Source organism: Myxocyprinus asiaticus, chromosome 7 (assembly GCF_019703515.2).
Source record: "Myxocyprinus asiaticus isolate MX2 ecotype Aquarium Trade chromosome 7, UBuf_Myxa_2, whole genome shotgun sequence".
In the NCBI taxonomy this organism is placed as follows: domain Eukaryota; kingdom Metazoa; phylum Chordata; class Actinopteri; order Cypriniformes; family Catostomidae; genus Myxocyprinus; species Myxocyprinus asiaticus.
The window spans coordinates 27,493,789-27,505,753 of record NC_059350.1 but is presented as its reverse complement, the minus strand read 5'-3'; the positions used below and the strand labels follow the sequence as shown (position 1 = coordinate 27,505,753).

Genomic DNA, 11,965 nt, shown 5'->3' with positions numbered 1-11,965 from the left:
TCACTAATAAACCCAATGTGCTCATGCAGTAGAATCATACAAAGTTACAAAATAGTATGTGAAGATGTCAACATTTATTTATTAGCACTATTTGTTACAACACTCTGATTCTTCTGTTATTGATACATTACAAGCATTTTGACACAATCACAAGGCAAACAGCAGCTTTTACAACAAAGCCCACTCCTGAAATTTTTCAGTAGAGAAGTTTATTCAATGAATGTATTAGGTAAAATTATGTAACTACAGCCCTGAGAGCAAAGCCATTTATACTCCTCCCAGACAACTACTGACAGATTCTGTGAGCATGCCTGTATTTGCACTTGATTTAAGCATCAGCATTTGGCACCCTTTGTCTTTACTGGGGAATAAATGCTTATTTTAACATCATATTGGCTTACGACATGCTAGTACCCCAAAGGTGTTTTCATTTTTTATTAGGATCTTGGAGAGGTTTAATACAATGGATAGAGAGATGCAGCAGACCTTTATTAATCTCTCTACTTGTGATATCGCTACATGTGACATGATATGGACAGAATCACAGAAATTTCTAGCCCCTCACTTCCAACCAGTGCCATTCCCAGGAGATTAATACAGTATTAAGTGTAACTGCCTTAACACCAATCCACTTACAAGGGCACGTGCTAACATTCTGGTGTTATGTGCATCGAACAGCTCAACAGTATAGAAAAGAAATCACCAGCTCATGAGATAATTTTTTATCAAGGAAGTTGTCTACATATTATATTTTACATTGAAAGGGAAACATTGTGCCCACTGTCCTCTTTAATCATCAGCATATATGGGCATATCTGCTTCCCTGATTAGGGAGTTTATTTTAGAAGGGGTGGATGATAATGATCAGTATGTTACCAAGTAACGCTGATTGTGATTTCACATAGTCAGACTGATCCAAAGTGGATCAGCAAAATCTATTTGAAATATTTATTCACTGTGAGTTCTCAGATGGGTATACCGCTATATTAGCCTCTTCTAGTGATACCATACAGTATCCATGTACTTTTCCTTCAAATACTTTTTCAGATTAGAGGCTTGTTTTATATACCAATTAATATTGAATCTGTGTCACCATAATAACGTCATTAGGCTTCACAGGCAAACACTAAGCCAGATAGTGCAGGAGGCAGGCTTCAGAAATCCCCATCAGAACAGGTAATGCCTGCAAGCTAATTTGATGGTCAAGGTGCCAAGTCACCACCTGTAAGCTGCAGCAATGGTGAATGGGTCAAAGACTTTACAGGATGTCATTATGAGAACTATTTTCTCTTTTCAGGGATGTGTTAGCAAGAGTACATTACAGTAGTTCCAAGTCAAGTATAAAATGTCACAATTTTCATATCTGTATAACTGCCACATTTGCCACATAACAATCTAATTAGTTGAACATAAGGCAATCGGTTTGCATGCTTTTTCTAAGTAAACATACACCGATCTGCCACAACATTAAAACCACCTGCCTAATATTTTTTAGGTCCCCCTTGTGCCACCAAAAACAGCGCCAGCCTGCATCTCAGAATAGCATTCTGAGATGCTATTCTTCTCACCACAATTGCACAGTGTGGTTATCTGATTTACCATAGACTTTGTCAGTTCTTACCAGTCTGGCCATTCTCTGTTGACCTCTGTCATCAACAAGGCGTTTCCGTCCACAGAACTGCTGCTCACTGGATGTTTTATTTTTGGCACTATTCGGAGTACATTCTAGAGACTGTTGTGTGTTGAAAATCCCAGGAGATCAGCAGTTACAGAAATACTCAAACCAGCCCGTCTGGCACCAACAATCATCCATGTGATTATCTAATCAGCCAATTGTGTGGCAGCAGTGCAGTGCACAAAATCATTCAGATATGGGTCAGGAGCTTCAGTTAATGTTCACATCAACCATCAGAATGGGGAAAAATTGTGATCTCAGTGATTTTGACCTTGGCATGATTGTTGGTGCCAGACAGGCTGGTATGAGTATTTCTGTAACTGCTGATCTCCTGGGATTTTCACACACAACAGTCTCTAGAATTTACTCGAAATGGTGCCAAAAACAAAAAACATCCAGTGAATGGCAGTTCTGTGGATGGAAATGCCTTGTTGATGAGAGAGGTCAACAGAGAATAACCGCTCTGTACAACTGTGGTGAGAAGAATAGCATCTCAGAATGCTTTGCAGGTTGGCGCTGTTTTGGTGGCACGAATGGGACCTACACAATGTTAGGCAGGTGGTTTTAATGTTGTGGCTGATCGGTGTATGTGTTTGGCTCAAGTAAAGTGAACTTAATTATTCAAATACAGTTTACTAGTAGTTACTAGTTACAGAAACTAATCTGTGATTAAAGTATCGTTGTTTTTATTTAATTCATTAAATTGAGTTTTAGCATGTCTTATACAGTATAAGGAAAATTATGACTGCACTAGTTTACCCATATGGGACACTGGATTCCCCTCAGTACTTCTTAGTGCACATAAACCAGCACTTTTGTGAAGTACAACTGAGTAAATAAGAATGACTTAAATTTAACAGGCTCCAAGTTGCCAGAGGTAACACTAATCACCCTAATGGTGACTTCACACTAATCACAACTAACAACCAACACAACAGTCATAAGAATTAAAACTATATAAAATTTTAAATAACAATTATTATATTTCTCCATAAGCTCTCTTGTCTTGACCAAACATTCATAATTTATTCAAGTGCAAGGGCTTATGGGTATCCCACACAGCCACAATTTTGTACTAGATAATTTTGAGTTAGTTGTACTTGAAGCCAAAGTTTAAAGAAGGTATATTTTTGATTTATGATTCCAAAATGTGACATTTCAAGTGCTGTTTAATAAAGAACACTTGATTGTTTTTATTAATGACAACTTTAAGGTTTAAAGAGTAACGGTAACTTAATTAAAACGAGCAAGAATTGTACAAAATAAAGCAATAAAATTTATTTTTTTATATAACTTAGTATTTACAGTTACTGATATATTTAGACATTACATTGTTAGCTTTCTTAGTTAACTTGAATGATTTCTAGATCTTGCAAGTGGTAATGACAACAAAGTGAGAAAGACTAAACACAAAAATTCTGATAAAGTTTTTTTTTTATTACAACAGTTTCAATTTTCCATTATTGATAATAGTTTGTGGCAATATAACATGGTTGCTGAAGTTTGTTTTTTACAAAACCCAAGAAAAAACAATTTGTTCTACAGCTGAAAGCGATCACGTTGAATTTACATTTTGAAAGATAACTGGCGCACAATAAGACAACCAATACAGGGCGTAACACATAAAGCAACCCCAAATCCACATCGATTAAAAGGGCACATTCAATTAAAATACAACACCTGTTCTTAGAAGTGTTTTCACATCTAGACTGTATTTGCTTTTTTCTCTTCCTCTTTTGCAAATAAAAAAAGCATTTCACTGAAGTAGCACTACCAAGAAGGTGTTAATCATTACCAACATAAATAAACAAAGATTGTGCAGTTTATCCTAAAAGTGGAAATAAAAAATACAATGCCATAACTTTGCGAGCTGGTCACTTGTCAGCAAAAAGCCACGCCTCAATCGGATGATGAATATTTGGAAATGTCTACTAGGCCACGCCCCCTTGTCCTATGGCAATAGCTGAAACCAACACAAAATAGCCACCATGGGCACCAGATGGATCCATGCTACTAGCTCCTGGAATCAGAAGCTTTCTCTTTCCTTTGCATCGCTGGACTGCACAAAGGAGGCGGTCCAGACTCGTCTAGGTGTTGTTAGAGGGGTCAGCTCATCCAATCCGACAGTGATGCAGCTTTAGATTTTCTCTTTTTTCAGTTTCATTTTTTTCTTTTTTAACATTTTGGTTACAAAGTTAGACTGCTAAAAGAAGTGTGTGAAAAGAAGGCAATGCAGGGAAGGGAGTGTGCACAGTGCATGATGGCAGCTTGTGTCTTCACGAGGCAGCCTGCTTCTCCTGTTCAATGGCTGTAGACATAGAAGGAAGAATAGTACTGAAAATCCACCACATCTTTACTGCCCACACCCAATTTCTGCTTTGATCTCTGTGTAGATTACATGCAAATTATTACCCAAGGCCACAGATATGAAGGATTTTAAGTGTTGCTTGATATGGTTTTGCAATACCAGATTGCCTGGGTATTAGAATGGCCAAAAGCACAATTATGCTCTGTTGTTCTTACTTTCTTTAGATGGCAATGGGTTTTTCTCCTGAGTCTCGGTCTTCTTCAGCTTGCTTTTGTCGAAGCTGGTGACCTCCTCCAGGTTTGGTTTGTCAGACATGACTGGTTGTCTGCAGAGAGAACAAAAAGAATAATCGTTTCTTTCCCCTCCTTCTTGTCTGCAAGGAGAGAGAGAGAGAGAGAGAGAGAGAGAGAGAGAGAGAGAGAGAGAGAGAGAGAGAGAGAGAGAGAGAGAGCGACCTCAACCACCCGAGGCAGTGAAGCTCTTAAAATCTATTGTTCAGTCAAAGACGATTTGTATCACATCCCGTTGATTTTCCTGACAGTGCCACACACAACTGAACAAAACCGCACCCTTTCTGAATGGCGTCTGAGACAGCAAAAAAATAAATAAAATAAAATAAAATAAAAAATAATAATAATAAGAAGAATAATAATAATAAGAAGAAGAATATTTACATAACAAAACCTGTTTCCACGATGAGAATACAAGTGAATCGCAAATATGGCTATTCAATAATATAGCGAATTATTTTGCTCATATACATTGCTTCAGCTAAAACCTACAAATTCATGGTCATATTTGTTTCGTGAGCATGGTGAAATCTGACTGGGATTTGCAGAATCTAGCAGTGTGAAAACCACCGCCCTGTACAGCTTTATGACCAAGAACACAATGCTGCCGTTTCTTTTAACGACCTCTTCGCCAGTCATTCGTTATAACACAATATTATCAGATTACTGTACATTTATGAGTCACGTCTTTATAAATGCAGTTGAAGAGGCTTAATAAAGGAAAATAGGTTAAGCTCCTTGTTCATGTCTTTGAGACACCGACTTTAAAGCAACATATGCGTATATTGCTAACTGTAATGTTCAAATCATGTTTTGAACAGAGGGTGTCTTAAAATATAAAGACATATCCTTTGTTCAGCAGAATTATTTGGAAAATATCTCACTTCCAATAAAAATGGATCTAACGGTTTGCATTCTTATCATTACATATCACGGCACCAATAACATTATTTTATTAATTTTATTATTAGTTTTGAAAGACATACCTTTATAGACGGATTCGATATGGAAGTCTTCAGTTGAACTACGTTGCAGTACTGTGGCGCGTCAGTGCCCCAGCATGAAATATATAGAGAGGGAGGTATGCTAATCAAAGTCTGACGTCACTTCTCAGTTCTCCGTGAAAAGAGAAGAATGTTCAGTTAATAAGAATGTAACATCATCTAAATCAATAATTTTAATAACAGATACAAACAAATATGAAATACAAGTGACTTGATGTGTATGATTTATTACAAACTGATAAAATGCATCTATGAGTTTTATGTTCGATACGACTTTAGCATCGTGCCAAGACGCCATCTTGTGGACATGTTTCACACTATTGTCATTTCGCAAATTGTATCTACAAATAGCGATTTAGCTCTTTTTTTTGTGTCCGACTGCTATTTAGATTAGCTGGGGATAGCTTAATTTAGATAGTCGAACCTGTGTCTATTACTAAATCTACTAATTAAATTCAAATTTAAATTAATTTAAAACAGTAAAACACATGTAGAGTTATTTTGATTCCACATATAATGTCAAAGTTTTTCTAACGTTTGTGCGCTTCTTTTTTTTGTCACAATATTCTTTTCATAAATATAGCAATAACTTTTGGGGGACTTATATGTGCAATTTAATTTGACAATGCGTAACTGTATTGTGCTTTTAGTTTGACATCGCAGTGTGATCCGGAAGTGTTTTTGCACGATGCACACATGTGCTTAACTTAACGTGTTTGGAGTTTCTCACGTGCGGGTCTGTGACGCTTATTGTATAAAAATATAGCACGTCGCTCTCAGAAAATATGAAGTTTGCTTACAAGGTATGAGAAAAACTATTTTCACTGTGATGTTCTTATTGTGGTTATGTGAGGTTTTGGATCCAGTTTAGCGAGAAATCCACAATTTAGAGAATTGTGTGGCTTATGTAGAAAAAGGGAATATCTGAACTGAACTTGCTCGAAATTCTTTCTAGTTTTCCAACTTATTAGGGTCGTTTTATCGCCAAGGGAACCTGTCTTTCTCTAAAGATGGCAATTTTGTCATCAGTCCAGTCGGCAACCGCATCTCTGTCTTTGATCTGAAAAAGTGAGTGTAACTAACTTCAACATTCAGGCAATGCTTTCATACCCAGACAAACTTAAGTGTTTAAAGTACCTTATTAAAACAATTGGGAATTATACTGCTTTTTTCTGAGGAACTGTTATACCTTGTTTTCGGCAGTAACAAGTCAGAAACCTTGCCAGTGTCCACCACAAAGAACATTACCTGTGTCGGAATCTGTCCAGATGGGAATCTTGCCATACTTATAGATGAAGGTATGGAAAATGCAGCACTCACCGTGCTTAGTTTTAATTGCAAAATTAGATTTTTCAGATTTTGAGTAGTTTGTTGTCAGAAGAGTTTTGTGCTTGTGACCGTTTTCCCACATTATTTTTCAGATGGAGCAGCTGTACTTGTCAGCTTGGTCACTCGGGCAGTACTCCACCATCATCACTTCCATAAGCCTGTTCACAGCGTTTGCTTCTCCCCTGATGGAAGGTCAGCTGTAACACACCTAAATACACAGCACATGTCATTTTTAAAGGATTGCTCTGTGCATGAGAAGCTGCTACAGTAATTCAATCTCATGTTTTGTCTTTCTGAAAGGAAATTTGTGATAACAAAGGAAAATGTGGCTCTAATGTACCATGCACCTGGAAGAAACAGAGAGTTTAATGCCTTTGCATTAGACAAGAGTTATTATGGACCATTTGATGAGACAACTTGCATCGACTGGACTGATGATTCCAAGTGTGTAACAGCTTAGTTTATATTCTTTCTTTTACTAATAGTGCTGCCTTATCTGATAAACACACATTTTTCAGTTTTTCTATAATAGCAGGTTATACCTCCTTACACTATTAAGGAATCTTAGCATAGTGTATTGGATCTCTAAATAAACAAATTGAGTTAATTTGGAATAAAAAAAAATTATAACCACGCGTATGGAAATAGTTCTATCAAGAAATTGGACTTTCTCTTCTCTTAATATTTCAAACAGCTTTGATACTTGTAGGGGTGCACCGATCGATCAGCTACCGATCTAAATCGGCCGATCTTCGTGTTAAGTCTGTGATCGGCAATCTGCCTATCGTGCCTAGATTCAGGGCCGATCTTTTTTGCAGCATGCAGGGAATCACACATACACTGCTACTCTAATGAATGAGCGCTTTCTCAGCCCTTGATGCATCACAGTGTGGCCTCTGTTGGGTGAAATGTTGGCAATGCTAAGTATTCATGAATTTAAACTTTCAGACATGCTGTTATTCAGATGAATATGCAGGTTTGTTTTTAAAAATGTGTAAGAATTACATGTGTATGAATATTAAGTTGCCCATTTTCTAGAGTAATTACAGTAGTAATTCTGACTTGAAATATAGCTGTATTCAGCGATGACGGGCCTATGTACAACTGGTCCATTTTAACCTGATGGCTTTTGGAACACAATGCAAGGCGGACACATGAATTAGACATTATTCTAAACAATTTTAAAGCAATTTGGGTAAATATAAGAGGGCTATTTTAAAGTCTGTTGTAAGTGCCACACTTCCAGCTGCCAGGTGGTGGCGCTATGACAGACCCAAAATGGTCAAATCCATGTGAGTAGCCACCAAGACAAAACATACATCTCAATTTTGATCTAAATCACACATTGCACACAGAAGATATGAAACACTTCCTGTTTCCCATTTTTTGCCATTAATTTAATGCCTCACCATGGCAACACTGTTCGATATATCAAAATCTGTTCACAATTTAGCATCTTCAATGTCTTGGCATAATGTTGTCTAAATGTGGTGACAGTTTAATTAATCACCTAGGAGGAGTATTTAAAAGTTCAGAGACTGCAATATTAAAAAAATAAAAAATGTCCAACTTCCTGTTGGGCGGGGCTTATGACTGTCAGTGCGAAAGTTGTCCGGTTTGATGAGAACTATATATGTACCAATTTTGGTGACTGTAGGTGAAAATGGGGGTGCTACAGAGGCTGTCTTACTCATTTTAAAGGGGGTGCTACAGAGCTCCCCCTACATGCCCAATTGTGAACTTTTGCCCTGACCTAATGGCCAGCTATTCTGATGTGTGTGCAAAATTTCATTAAATTTTAAGCATGCCAAGTGCCTCAAAAACACCCAAATATAGGGCCTGGTTAGCTCAGCAAGTAAAGACACTGACTACAACACCTGGAGTCGCAAGTTCGAATCCAAGGCGTGCCGAGTGACTCCAGTCAAGCTTCCTAAGCAACCAATTGGCCCAGTTGCTAGGGTGGGTAGAGTTACGTTGGGTTAACCTCCTCGTGGTCGCTATAATGTGGTTCTTGCTCTCAGTGGGGCACGTAGTGAGTTGTGCGTGGATGCCGCGGAAATAGCATGAGCCTCCACACGCGCTATGTCTCCACAGTAACATGCTCAACAAGCCACGTGATAAGATGCGCAGATTGACAGTCTCGGACACGGAGGCAGCTGAGATTCGTCCTCCGTCACCCGGATTGAGGCGAGTCACTACGCCACCACCAGGACTTAGAGCGCATTGGGAATTGAGCATTCCAAATTGGGGAGAAAAAAAAACACCCGAATATAAGAAGAAAGGAATAATAACAATAAATGCGTTGCCATTGCAACAGCATTTAATATATCAAATATACCTTTAAAAATTTACATCAGCAGTGTCTTGACATTATTCTTAAGAATTTTGAAGCAATTCATGTAAAAATAAGAGGGCTATTTCAAAGTCTGTTAAAATTGCCATACTTCCTGCTGCCATTTAGTGGCGCTATGAGCGTGACCCATAATAGCCACATAAATGTGATCAGCCCCCATTTCCAAACATACAGCTGAATTTTCATAAAAATCATACAAATCACACAGAAGATGTAAGGAACTTACTGTTTCACATTTTTAGCCATAAATGTATTGCTTTGCTATGGCGACACCGTTCAAAATATCAAAAATCTGTTCGCAATTTAGCATCTACAGTGTCTTGGCATGATGTTGCATAAATTTGGTGCCAGTCACATTAATCCCCTGGGAGGAGTATTTAAAAGTTCAGAGCTTGTGATTTTCAGAAAATCCAAAATGGCTGACTTCCTGTTGGGCGGAGCTGATGACTATAATTATGAAAGTTGTTTGGCTTAGTGAGAACTATATATGTGCCAAGTTTGGTGACTGTATGTGAAAATCGGGATGCTACAGAGGCTGTCTTACATGCCCATTTTATAAGAGTTTTCACGCATGTTAAGTGCCCCAAAAGCACCGAAAAACTTGAAAGAATAATAATAACCCTTAGAAGAAGAATAGGGCCTCTGCACTTTCAGTGCTTGGGCCCTAATAAATGTTAGCAATTCACAATCAATGTAATTTTGGTAACTTTATAAAAAAGCTTCCATTCGTTAACATTAGTTAATGCATCAGGTATCATGAATAAATGAGTAATATTTTTACAACCTTTATTAATTGTAATGTTGTTTTTTTTTAATCCCCTTTTCTCCCAATTTGGAATGCCCAATTCCCACTACTTAGTAGGTTCTTGTGGTGGTGCGGTTACTCAATCTGGGTGGTGGAGGACAAGTCTCAGTTGCCTCCACTTCTCAGACAGTCTGTGCATTTTATCATGTGGCTCGCTGTGCATGACACCGTGGAGACTCACAGCACAGGAGGCTCATACTACTCTCCACGATCCACACATAACTTAGCAAATTTGGTTGCTTAGGAGACCTGGCTGGCGTCACTCAGCACGCCCTGGATTTGAACTCGCGACTCCAGGGGTGGTAGTCAGCCTCAATACTCGCTGAGCTACCCAGGCCCCCCCATTGTAATGTTAGTTAATAAAATTACAATTGTTCATTGTTAGTTCATAGGTACATGAACTAATGTTAACTAATACAACTTTTGATTTAAAAAATGTAATAGTACAGGGTTCCAGACTGCAACTAAAATGATCGCAGATGCGACCAAAAATAATTGATTGCGATGATAATTTAAAATCCCCAATGGCGACTGTCGGGTTGTGTGCATTCTAGTGTTGTCAAAAGTACCGTTACTTTGGTACCAAGTCGATACTAAAATAAAAAAGATGTAATGATACCAGTGTTTCTGCAGTACCGGTAGCACCGAGCACCGACTCCAGTGCACAGTATGACTGACACATGACAGCTTCAAAATGCGTGACATTACCTAGTGTGATTTATTAAACCACTAAAGGCTGCAATATTACTGTGGATAAGCTGCATACTTTAAATCCGACCGCTCATCCACTAGAAACTCCACAGACATTGAGAATCATTCACGTTGTATCAAATGACAGAGCAGAGCACTAATCTACTGTGAACCACACAGCACATGTAAACTATATTTATATAATTAGAATCACAACATTTGTGATTTAATCTCAGCTCAGCTTTATTAATATAGCATTTAAAACAACAGAGTTGACCAAAGTGCTTCACAGTAATAAAATTTAAAACATAACATTTCAAAATGACAACATACACAAACACCAGTAATCTAAAATACAAACACTTAAAAACTGTCCTATATTTCATTTGTCAGACTCAAAGGCCAGTGTAAAGAGATGAGATTTCAGACATGACATAAGTCTTCAATGATCACACTAGGCTTTGTTGCCAACTGTTTATCTGGAAAAGTGAAGTTTGTGGCAAAAAACGCACGTCATAATAAAAGCACGATTCAAAATAAAAGCTAGATGCCAGAAATAGACCTTTTTCACAGACTGTGACATGTTTCCGCCTTATCAGCGTAAATCTTGCAATTTTTTTTATATCATACATTTTTAAAATATTGAGTGTATTAATAATATTATGCTTATTGTTATAGCCCTGGAATTAGTTTAAAAAAAATTATTACCACAGCTGCGTGGGGGTTTCTGTTACAGCTGCGGAGAGAGTGACAGTAAATTTGGCATCTTCTCCCATTTGACTTGCTTAATCCACCACTCTTTGTTTTTTTTCCTCTGGAAAGTCATTCAAACGTAATAGTGGGATTTTTCTTTTGGTCTTGGAGCAAATGGATAAGTGAAAATAATAGTGGCTGTGATCTCCCATTCACCGCTGAAGTTTACCCTGCAGACGCTTAGTTCTGTGTTCCAAAACCCGGAGTGTGAAAAAGGTCTGTTGAAGAAATTTACACACATTGCAACTGTATAGTAAAATGTACTTTAATATTTACTGTAATAATAATAATAATAATTAAGCAATATATCACAAGCAAAACTCCTGTTGAATAAAAGTTTGGCAAAAAAATACGATGACATGTTGAAAAGTTATTTTCACTTGTTAAAAGTTTTTAGAATTATTTGATTAGACACCATGTTGATGATGAAATTAAATTAAACTTTAAAACATGGAGTTCTGGAAAATAATTATTAAACTATAATTATTACAATAATTATTAATTTATTTAAAATAACTAAACTGGTGTGTTTAATACCACATTATCATATTAGCATATTTTTGCTGTTGTATCGAAATTGGTATCGAGAACCGTGAAATTTCACTGGTATTGGTACAGACTACTGAAATGACATCACTAGTGCATTCATATGCGGTTTCGTCAGATATCATCTTGTGATTTATTGAATACAATTTTATAGTGTGCACCACCAATGTGTCTCGTGCCGCTTTTCACCCGTTCTGTTGTGATGAGCTCAC

At 37.4% G+C, this 11,965-nt stretch overlaps 2 protein-coding genes across 2 annotated transcripts in view; one reads left to right on the top strand and one right to left on the bottom strand.

Moving 5' to 3' along the window:
- Positions 1-3,091: 3,091 nt before the first annotated feature.
- On the bottom strand, positions 3,092-5,366 carry LOC127443750 (thymosin beta-11-like). Its single transcript, XM_051702611.1, has 3 exons — positions 5,260-5,366; positions 4,199-4,308; positions 3,092-3,983 (listed from the first exon to the last, which is right to left on the bottom strand). The coding sequence occupies exons 2-3, from the start codon at positions 4,296-4,298 to the stop codon at positions 3,952-3,954; spliced, it is 132 nt and encodes a 43-aa protein (XP_051558571.1). The 5' UTR covers positions 4,299-4,308; positions 5,260-5,366; the 3' UTR covers positions 3,092-3,951.
- A 579-nt stretch (positions 5,367-5,945) lies between these two features.
- Positions 5,946-11,965, top strand: part of pwp2h (PWP2 small subunit processome component) — a 39,201-nt gene continuing 33,181 nt past the window's right edge. The window contains exons 1-5 of the mRNA XM_051702475.1: positions 5,946-6,080; positions 6,233-6,345; positions 6,481-6,575; positions 6,699-6,798; positions 6,907-7,050. Coding sequence (XP_051558435.1) covers positions 6,063-6,080; positions 6,233-6,345; positions 6,481-6,575; positions 6,699-6,798; positions 6,907-7,050 — 470 coding nt within the window. The 5' untranslated portion in view covers positions 5,946-6,062. The remainder of the gene's footprint in view (positions 6,081-6,232; positions 6,346-6,480; positions 6,576-6,698; positions 6,799-6,906; positions 7,051-11,965) is intronic.

Bases quoted from the DNA above. Each gene is read 5' to 3' on its own strand.
- LOC127443750 (XM_051702611.1), bottom strand. From the start codon at position 4,298: ATGTCTGACAAACCAAACCTGGAGGAGGTCACCAGCTTCGACAAAAGC. The intron at 3,984-4,198 runs GTAAGAACAACA...CTATGTCTACAG, and splicing joins CCCATTGCCATCTAAAGAAA to CCATTGAACAGGAGAAGCAG.